The sequence below is a fragment of the Motacilla alba genome, chromosome 4, assembly GCF_015832195.1.
Source record: "Motacilla alba alba isolate MOTALB_02 chromosome 4, Motacilla_alba_V1.0_pri, whole genome shotgun sequence".
NCBI lineage: Eukaryota > Metazoa > Chordata > Aves > Passeriformes > Motacillidae > Motacilla > Motacilla alba.
Genome location: NC_052019.1, coordinates 67394010 through 67403992, shown reverse-complemented (window position 1 = coordinate 67403992; position 9983 = coordinate 67394010). Strand labels below are relative to the sequence as shown.

Below are 9983 nucleotides of genomic sequence, written 5' to 3'. Positions count from 1 at the left end.
ACAGAGAACATTATCTGTCTATACAAAGCATCTCCTATTGACTTGTCTACACCGACATGATAAAATTCCTAATTAGGTTATTCCATTCCATCTCTTTTTATGGCTCCCCAGTCTGTAGTATTTTTATGAATAGTTTATCCTGTGGTGTACTTATTAATGTGCTTCCACAACCTAAATGGCATAATTATCTCAAAGGTTCAATTAAAAAGTAATCTAGGTAGGAGGTAGGATTCCCAATTACTGAGTGTGGGAAAGACTCCTATCCTGTTCTCACTGTCTTTCATCTCAGACATAATTGAATTGGTCTTTCTCCCAAATAAAATGCAGCTTTTCATCCCTGTGGAAGAAGGAGAGAGGTCATGGAGACCTGTGGAGACCACATATAATGATGTCTATTTTTACCTCCACTTTTCTTTAAAGATACAATTAAATTTGTTGTACACTCAAATTGCAGCCACTATGTGTGCACTCTCTTATAGACGAGACAGAAAAAATAAATTATTTTCATTGCTGTTTATTGTAATTGAAAAACAGTTTTTCTATTTCAGATTCATTAGCCAGCTTTTACAAGTGCATTAGAAGTAAAACAAAATCAATTTACATTTTAATTCTTACAAATGTTTCACTTTGGAAACTTGTAAATAGGTACCGCCACTCTTTTAGAATATGTCAGAACATTCTGGCAGATATAAATCTGTAATTTAATATTTGTAACTTCAAACTCCAGATATAATTTCCAGGGACAATAATTGTGTATAGCGCCAGGGCTTTATTAGTAGTCTGCTTTTCTTCCAGGGAATTCACAATAATTATTGTAAAATCGAGCTTTTGAAACTGGAATATTTTCCATTAATGCTGATAAATTAGTGGCACTAAAGAATGAATTGTTTTGCCCCACTCAATTTTTTTTCTACGGTGACACAAAGACAAGTTTTATGTTTTAGCCCTTTCAATTTGACATATTAGGTGCCACAAACTGAGGGTGCACATCTATGTCAGTCTCATTCTTCATTATACCCACATTGCTCCTTTTGCAGTGAATTTGCAGGATTTCTGACAAAAATGCCCATCTTAAGGAAGCTTATTTTGAAAAGGATAATCCCATTCATCTATCCATGGTGATTTTCAAAAATGTTATGAATATTAATCTATCTCCATATGATTGCTATTTTCATGAAAAAAAGTCTTGGATCACCCAACTTTTCTCTCTATTAATTATTGGTTTGATGGTGTGTATGGAGTAGTTCTTGGGCATCTTGACAAATTGTATAAACTTTTTCCTTATAAGATCTGAAAATAGGCATAATTTAAGATCACATGGTACTTTCCTTATCAAAATATTCCCAAGAGTAGATCATTGGTGAAATAAACAAATTTTAATTTCTTTGGCTCTTTTTGTAAAGAATTTATTACAGATAGATTTCAGACTGGGGCATAGTTCAATGAAGAGAGTGATGGACTTCAAGCCCTTTTGCTGTTTTGAGACTGCACACAGCATCAATTAAGATTTTGTGGGATTTGAAATTAATTTAATGGGGTTTTATACCCATGGAATGAGAAAGTAAGTCAAGAAGTTTCATGGACCTCTGACATCCCACCTCATCTCCTGACTTGGTTTTTGGGATCGGAGCCTAAAATTTTGCGTGCAGAAGTTCAGAGTGCTGAAGGCCAGTGTACAACAAGTTGCTGTCTAGGAAAGTGGGAACACTTTTCTTGGGTATCCCTGCAGAGAAGGGCATTTGAATTTCCATTCATTAAAACAATATAACTACTAGTTAAAGTTTAATGAGTCAGCCTCGGAATGCTCCTGAGCTGGAAGATATTTCACAGCAACAGTGCTTCAAACATTTACTTATTTTTGTAAATGTACTTATTTTACTATTGTAAAGTACTTATTTTACTTATTTTGACTTATTGTTTCCTGGCCATTAATGATGGAATACCCGAGAGCCTGTCCGCATTTTCCTCCTGTAAAACAATGCACGTTCATCTGTGCATTTAAATGGGCCACTTTCTCTGTTGTGAGATACCAGGGATTCCAGCTCTTTTTGTAAGTCAAGGTGAAATTTGTGTAGTTACGGGAAAAGTTTCAGATTATTTATTTATAAGCGTGTTGCTTTGTGTCTCATATGGATATGAGAGCTGGGTTTGCTCACCGATGGCTTGTTCTTCCTGGCATTTGGGATCGAGTTCCTAAATGCAGAGTTTCATGTTTTAGGGGTCAAAACAGAAGTGGGCTCATCTAGAGTGTTGTAAAGGTTTGCAGCACCGCCGAGGTGAGCAGCGAAACCCTGGCACCACGGAACCTCCAACAAGGCTGGAGCTCCCCGCCGGTTGGAGGACACCGCGGTCAGGGGAAATGAAAATTATTTCAGAGCGTAAAACCACACATCCCTCCTCCATCCCGCACGGCACGCCAGGAGCACAACCCCAACACCATCCAGCTGAGCGTGAGGCTCTGCCACCCCCTGCGGGTGACGCGGCTGTCACACCGCGTGTCCCCGCGGCCGCTCCTGTCCCGGGCTCGGCGCGTGTGGAGGCCCCGGGGCGAGCGCAGGGCCGCCACCAGCGAGTCCCTCCGGTCCCGGGCCGGGCGCTTCCCGGCGCTCCGCGATCCCTGCGCAGGCCGAGGCGGCGCCTGAGGGAGAGCGGCCACGGCCCCGCCTCAGCCCCGCGCATGCGCGGCGCCGGCCCGGCAACATGGCGGAGCTGGAGGAGTAAGTGCCGCGCAGAGGAGAGTGGAGGGCGTGCGGGATCCCCCGCCATCCGCGGGCTGGGGGCGGCCACGGGGGCTGCCCCAGAGGGGTCGGGATGTGGGATGGGGTCGGGATGTGAGCGGGATGTGACGGGGTTGTCCCGCCCGCAGGCCGAGGCGGCGGATCCCGCTGGTGCCGGAGAACTTGCTGAAGAAGAGGAAGGCGTACCTGGCCATCAAGGCCACCCAGGCCAAGCAGGCGCTGCTCAACAAACGCAAGGTACGGCGGGTCCCGGCAGAGCCTGGGCCTGCAGCCCCAGCTCGTTCTCCGGAGGAGGGAATCACAGTTCCTTGAAATACCTGGGAAAGGATCCGAGCGGTCGGGCCCCTCAGAGAGGGTGTGCCCGAGCACCGCGGGTGGGCAGGGATCATCGGGGTTCCGAGCGGGGCTTGAGTCCCTCAACATCTCCGTGTGTCTCGGAGCCTTGTAAAGAGGACAGAATTGCACAGGTTATTACACCTGTAATAAATAAATGGAAGTTGTTCCTGTTGGATCAGTGGTGGTCAGGTGTTTGCAGCCACACGTGGGAAACTGCAGCGCTGCTGAGTTGTCTTTGCTGCCCTGGGATTTCACTGTCTGAAACCACCTTTGTGTTGAAACTCTGCATGGAAGCCGTGCTTTTCTGAGGGTACATTTAGAGTTATTTCTCTGTTAGAGCAGCACAGGTCATGGTGAAGCCCTTTCTGCGTGTGGGGTGGCAGATGTCCTGGTGCAGACACAGCCTTTGCACACTGTGCCATTTCCAGACTGGCAGAGCACGGCAAACTTTCCTAATTCCCAATCTGAGACTTGTTCTGCTGTACCCCAGCTAATACAGTAGGTGTCTGTCTTAAAGCTTTCCCAGTGAATCTTGTGGGATTATGTGCAAAACTCTTGCCATTTTTGTTTGATACCATGTTTACAGTTTTAGAAGCATCAGTGGCTTGTTGTATTTCCAAGGTGGGGGCATAAGCGATAATAATAAATAGCCACTCCTTAAAATTCTCATTGCAAAAAGGATCTTAGTGATAAGACTTTGATTAGGTGTGCTTGCTTTGAAAATTCAAATGAATTTCATGGATGATTTACAAGGTGAAATAGAACAGAAGACACACAACGTTAGATTCTTTAATTTAAACTGGCCTGCTTATTTAGCCAGTAGAGTATCTTAAATATAATTGTGTAATGCTGTGCACTTTCAAGTCCTATTTGTACGAGAAAACACTATGAATGTTGGTGGATGTACTCCTAAGTTTACATCCATTCCTAAGCTAAAGGAAAACATCTCTTCCTATCTAAACATCTCTTCCTATCTAAAAAGGAGCTTTAAGTTTTCTAGTAATAATGAAGAAGACTTTTTATCAGGTGAGCCAGATGTTCTGTTTAAATTAGCAATATTTAATAATTACTTGAATATTTAAAATTTTTCTTGCACGTGTGCCAATATAGAAACTGACTTTAAATGCAGTTCCTTTTCTTGGAGGGTAATTTTGAGTTACTCTAGGGTATTGCTGTAGCATCTGTTTTGCCCACATGTTGTTTCTGGCTTTCCCAGCCATTGCTGAGCTGTGTGTATAGCTATGCCTAGAAGTATCCCAGGTCTTTTCTCTAATTTATATTTTTCCTGGGGAAAAGCTCTTTGTTCACTGTTCATAAAAAATAATAGTTGTGTGTAAAGTCATGTGTTGTCCCTCAGTTCTGCCTCCCTTGGGCTTAGATAATCAAATTTATTTTCTTACTGCTTCCAAAGCTGTAAGGACATTGTTCACTACTTCTTCATTTCATTTGGCCTTTCAGATGTAAACCTCACTGCGTTTTCCTTTTGTCTGCAGCAGCAGAAGGGGAAGCAGATCCAGTTCAGGCGCCTGGAGACCTTCGTTCGGGATTCGTGGCGCAAACGCCGGGATGACACCCGCCTGAGGCGCATGGAGCAGAGGCCTGGGCAGGCAGCGGCACCTCAGGAGAGCAAACTGGCCTTCGTGGTCAGGATTGTGGAGTGAGTGCCTTCCCCTCCTCCTTCCCTTGTTGTTGCTGCCCTTTGTTGTGTCATTTCCATGCCAAGGCAGTGGGATCAACCCAGACATCACCTTGCAGGTGATCTGAGGCCTTTAGTTGCTGTATTAGAGAAATGTGGTTACTAATAAATGGTTTTCCACAGTATTAAGGGAGTGACTAAGAGGGTGAAAAGAGTGATTGAGTTGCTGCGGCTGAGGAAGAATTACACCGGGGTGTTTGTGAAGCTGAGCCCGCTGTCGCTGAAGATGCTGCGCATCGTGGAGCCCTACGTGGCGTGGGGGTACGTACCCCTCCCGTGACTTGGAGGTCATTGGATTCTCCAGCTGCTATCACTGATCCATTACTTCTCCAGTAATGGTCAAAACTTAATCAACTTTATATCTAAAACTTGTTATTGTCTCTGTTCTCATTGTTCTTGACATAACTTGGTTACTTTCCCACCTCTGCACAAGGAAGTGGGATGAGCTTCCCTCTGCATCATGTCTCTCTGATTTTTGTTTCTGCACAGCCAGCCTAACCTGAAATCTGTACGAGAGCTCATCCTGAAACGGGGCCAAGCCAAGATCAAGAAAAAGAAGGTGCCTCTGACAGACAACATGCTGATAGAGGAACATTTAGGTGAGGAAGAGGGTGAGAAAACTGAGGAAAGAGTTAGGTGTTGAGAGTTTACAGTCTGACCTGAAAGGGAGGGGAGAGACAAAATCTTGCCCAACTGGACGACTGGCAATTCTGGAGCAGTGTGGGGAAAGATGATACGGTTGGACATCTCTTCTTTTTCTTTTCTCATGCAGGGGGCTGTGGTATCATTTGTCTGGAAGACCTTATTCATGAAATCTACTCAACTGGGAAGTATTTCAAGAGAGTAACCAGCTTCCTGTGGCCTTTCCATTTGTCGGTGGCTCGCCACGCGTCGCGGAACAAAGTGGGCTTCCTCAAGGAGATGGGCAAGCCTGGCTACAGAGGTGATGCAATCAACCAGCTCATCCGTCAGCTCAACTAGTCAGGTGAGCAGTGCCTGCTTCATTCCCTGTCCTAAGGGCAATCAGACTGCCATTGAAGGTGAAGGTGCTCCCTTGGTTTTGATGGTCACTCTGCAAAAGTTACCTCAGAGGAAACTAATCAAGAGTGTGGGTCCTGTTAGGAATCAGCACATGCTGTTGGACACCTCCATGAAGCCTTGGTTCCTGGGAGATATCATGACTTTCTTGTTTATTTTCTTCCCTATTCTGCAGGGTTTTTGTGAAAACTTCAGGATCTATGACCTGTTCCTTTTCACATGTATCTTTCATGGACAATTATCTACATGCAGTGATCTGTATGCAACTTCTCTTGACTGCTGGTGCCTCTATAAAAGAAGAAATACAGAGATGATGATGGAGATGGACTTTGGGCTGGCCCTTCTTAAAGAAGATAAATTCTATTTGGTACAAGAATGAGCTTCTTGGAGCAATTTCACTTTTGCATCTCTGTAAAATAAGTGTTTGTTATGCTCACTACTACAGACTTCACTCTTTGACGTGCACGTGCTTCTGGGGGTGAAGGGTTAGTGGAGTCACAATTGTCCTAACAGGAAAACACCAAGGTATTCCTCTGTTACTGCAGCACAAGCCCTGGCAGTGAATAATGTCACTTTTTAAGTACCTAGATGGTATTTATTTTTAAAAATTAAGGGTTTTTTGCTCCCGATTCAAAGAGCCTTTTTTTTTTTTTTTTTTTGGCAAGCCTTCTTTTTTTCTTTTTTTTGGCAAGCCTTCTTTTTTTCTTTTTTTTTTTTTTTAACTTCTGTGAGATTGGGACTGCTGGGGAGAATTATTTCCTGGAGATCGGAAAGCCCAACAAAGTTGTAATACAGTCATGGGATGGGGTATATGTAATTATGTTTTTTTAAATAAACTTCTGAAATTATATTATTATAACAGAAAGTCCTACATCACTGTAAAAAAGTGGAAAGAACAGTTAAACATTCTGTCTGGAATGAATTTAGTGAAGGAAGTGAACAAAACCATGGAAGAGTCTGAAAGTTCCAGGGATATAAATCCCTAATTTCTTCCACTACAGAACTAGGTAAGAACACATGAAGAGTTCAGTGCTGTTTAACAAATATGGAAGGCACTGTCGTGAGTTCACTGCAACTATTTAAACTGTCATTTGAAGAATTAGTTGGGGGCAAAGTGTTAATCCATCAATGGATTTTCTACAGACTCCAGACCACTTGGAGACTCGGGAAGGAAATAGTTAATTAACAGGACAAGGAGGATGCCTTTTGGATGTTGTGTGACAGTTATAAACTTTTATGATGTAGCATTCATAAAAGCATCTGAAATACGAAGAACTGCAGATTCTGAATTAGAGAACACTAGAAGCTTTATTCTGTAAAACAAGAATAGAAACATAGAAAATGCTGGACAGACACTACAGACATACACAGAACAACTTTGTCCCCCAAACTAGAGCCCAGTGGTCATTAAAATACAAGGTTTCATTATTTAAAGTTTGCTTGATAAACAGCTGCCTCCATAGTAGAGCAGTACAAGATTTGTTTGGATGATTCGGTTTTGGGTTATTCCTGGTAATAAAACAGCCCAGGCTTCTAACATGAAAACTGGCACACTAGGAATGAGATTATTTTAGTTGCTACAGAGAATTTGAGTCTGCTAACAGAATGTAGTTTGAAAATAATTTTAAAATATAAAGTTACAAGATCTGAACACAATTCTAGCAGCTAAATCCCAGATTGAGGCAGTTTTTCTAGCAGAGGCAGTGGTTTAACACACCATAAGTTTAGCTCTTACAGTGAAGTAAGAATTGAACTATGACCATGAATACCTTTTTAAAATCTGTTTAAAAATGGTGCCAGGTTAGTCTAGTGTCACATTTTCACAGACAGGCATGTTGCCTTTGTGTCATGCTTTATCAAGAGGACAGTAATGATGTGCTCATAGCTTAGCTGCATGATCAACAGAAACTAGACAAGATGACAGGATATTTACACACACAAAACTCGCCCCTGCATCTTAGGGAACAGAATCCTTCTTGTAAGCCACCGTGGTGTTGACTTTGTGGATTGTGGTGGTGAAGGAACGCAACTGAACCTGCTCGGAATTGGCAATGAACTGTGGTCCTGACTCTTCCCACTTTTCTGGCACTGCCAAATCTTTATCCGTGTAGATCAGCAAGTCAAAGGCACCTGGGAGCAAGGGAGAGCAAATTCATCAAAAAGAGATGGCAGGTTTGAAGTGCATCTTGTGGAACTTGAGACAAGGACCAAGGTTTGCAGAAGTTACACTGACACTAGTTACGTGAAAAAAACAATAGTTAAAATAAGATATTCATGTGAGGCCATTTTAGTTTTCTCAAGAACTAAATTGTGTTGTAAATTTTTTTAAAGCATGTTACAATGCCGTGGAGCTGAGCTCTGTATAACACTTCATAGGAACAAATTATTCACGAAAACTTGCATTCCTCAGGGCATACATACTTCATTTCCTCAAGTTCGTTAAGCCATCCCAAGTTCTGTCCTGATCTCAGTTTAACAACGTGCTGTCTCACAAACCTTGATGGTACACGATGCGTAATAATTAAAAAGCCTCAGAAAACCAGAAAATATTTTCCAAAGTTGGAAAGTTACTGAGGTTTTTCAAAAGCATTTTATTTCTTTAGTGTGGTTTGGGATACTCACAGGCAGATTCCAAGAGTGGCAGGAAGGTTACTGTGGCAGTTATTTGTCTGATGACAGAGCGAATTTCATCCTGAACTGCCTTCTGAGATTTCTCCCGTGGTCCACTGGAAAAATAAGAAAACTCTGGTAAGAGAAGAAACTTCTACTGTGCTGGCAGTTTCCTCTAAATACAGTTCTCTTCGTTAAGCTCTGGTAATCTGTTTGCTACAGTATTTTTAGAGTAGTAGTGACAATTTTAAGTCCTTAGAAAAGTTAAGTGATAGCTGCTCTCTCTTTATTGTTGTTTTTATGTTCAATCTGGTTTGCAGACAGACGGTAGGGCACTGAGAAAGGTTTGAAGGAACAAGTCCACGGCATCGATCCTGTGCCTCCCCCAGTACTCGGGATAGGGAAGCGTGGGAGTAGAGGGACCACGGTACTCACTTGTCATCCTTTGCAGTTTTGTCACACTCGATGTCAAACTGCCACCGCTCCAGGACCTCGCCGCTCTCGATGCTGGAGATGACCACTACCAGGCGCTGCACGATGCACTTGTACAGCCACTCTGCAAAAAGCCAGGGCAGTCGCTGAGAGCGCGAGAAGGCAGGGACAGGGACACCGCAGGGAGGGCCCCGCCGCCGGCCCGCACCTTTCACCTGCTCGGTCACGTTGTTGAGGTAGTTGGCCAGCTCGGGGTCCGTGGTGACCAGCAGGGTGAGCCCGTACTTCTGCACGCGGGTGAAGGTCTCGGGGGGGTAGATGCCCCGCTGGTACAGGATGCTGTTGATTCCATAGGCTGCACGATTTAGACGGAGAGGGAAAGGGATGTGTACCACACCCCCCCCCCCCTCCCCACGCCCCAGCCGGCGGCCATGTCGCTCCACAAGACGCGGCCTCCCACCCCCTCACCTCCCCTCCCACCCTCCTTCTCTCCCTCCCTCTCTCGCAGCGCGGTTCCCGAGGTCCCCCGCGGCCCCCTCACAGAAGAACTCGGCGACGAGCTCCGCGCTGCCGCGCAGGGTGATGCCCTGGTGCTCCCGGCCGAGCTGCTGCTGCGCCGCCATGGCCGCCGCTTCCCCGCCGCCCGGTTCGAATCCGGCCCCGCCCCCGCCCGGCCCCGCCCCTTCCCGCGCGCGCCGCCGCGCTGAGGGGAGGGGCGCGCGCCGCCTCAGGCGACCCCGCCGGCTTTTCCTCCGGGAATCGCCTTCCCTGGGCCCCTTACCCGTGGAAACCGGGCTGCAGCCTGCGGGGTTCCGTGGCTGCCTGGCGGGAAAGGAAGGGGTTTTTTCTCCATGTTAAACTGCCCGGCCGCTCCCGGTGCCGTTGCGTCTGTGGGCGGGGCTGAGGGAGCGCGGAGCGGGGGTGGGGCGGGTGAGGAGCTCTGCCGTGGGAATGCTGTGCGGAGCTGCGTTTCAGCGCTTGCCAAGGTGTATCCGACCTTAGGAGCCTAAAAATGGTATTTTCCAGGTATGAATTGAACAAATACTTAGTTTATGATTTATTGGTGGCTTTCATGGTGTAAGTCATGTAGTAGCTGTTTCAAAATAAAATATACTATTCTGCAAGCACTGTGG

The 9983-nt window shown here is 45.2% G+C and overlaps 2 protein-coding genes across 2 annotated transcripts; one reads left to right on the top strand and one right to left on the bottom strand.

Moving 5' to 3' along the window:
• Positions 1 to 2577: 2577 nt before the first annotated feature.
• Positions 2578 to 6667, top strand: RPL7L1 (ribosomal protein L7 like 1). Its single transcript, XM_038135715.1, has 7 exons — positions 2578 to 2717; positions 2867 to 2975; positions 4568 to 4731; positions 4894 to 5031; positions 5260 to 5369; positions 5543 to 5755; positions 5984 to 6667. The coding sequence occupies exons 1-6, from the start codon at positions 2701 to 2703 to the stop codon at positions 5749 to 5751; spliced, it is 747 nt and encodes a 248-aa protein (XP_037991643.1). The 5' UTR covers positions 2578 to 2700; the 3' UTR covers positions 5752 to 5755; positions 5984 to 6667.
• On the bottom strand, positions 6487 to 9522 carry MAD2L1 (mitotic arrest deficient 2 like 1). The gene is made up of 5 exons (XM_038135716.1): positions 9392 to 9522; positions 9059 to 9205; positions 8854 to 8974; positions 8431 to 8534; positions 6487 to 7938 (listed from the first exon to the last, which is right to left on the bottom strand). The coding sequence occupies exons 1-5, from the start codon at positions 9471 to 9473 to the stop codon at positions 7766 to 7768; spliced, it is 627 nt and encodes a 208-aa protein (XP_037991644.1). The 5' UTR covers positions 9474 to 9522; the 3' UTR covers positions 6487 to 7765.
• Positions 9523 to 9983: the final 461 nt, after the last annotated feature.

Excerpts from the sequence above, each read along its gene's own strand:
- MAD2L1 (XM_038135716.1), bottom strand. The coding sequence starts at position 9,473 with ATGGCGGCGCAGCAGCAGCTCGGCCGGGAGCACCAGGGCATCACCCTG. Across the intron at positions 8,975-9,058 it reads CGTGACCGAGCAGGTGAAAG|AGTGGCTGTACAAGTGCATC; the intron begins GTGCGGGCCGGC and ends GGCTTTTTGCAG. Across the intron at positions 8,535-8,853 it reads AAAACTGCAAAGGATGACAA|TGGACCACGGGAGAAATCTC; the intron begins GTGAGTACCGTG and ends TTATTTTTCCAG.
- RPL7L1 (XM_038135715.1), top strand. Across the intron at positions 2,976-4,567 it reads CGCTGCTCAACAAACGCAAG|CAGCAGAAGGGGAAGCAGAT; the intron begins GTACGGCGGGTC and ends TTTTGTCTGCAG. Across the intron at positions 4,732-4,893 it reads TTCGTGGTCAGGATTGTGGA|TATTAAGGGAGTGACTAAGA; the intron begins GTGAGTGCCTTC and ends GGTTTTCCACAG.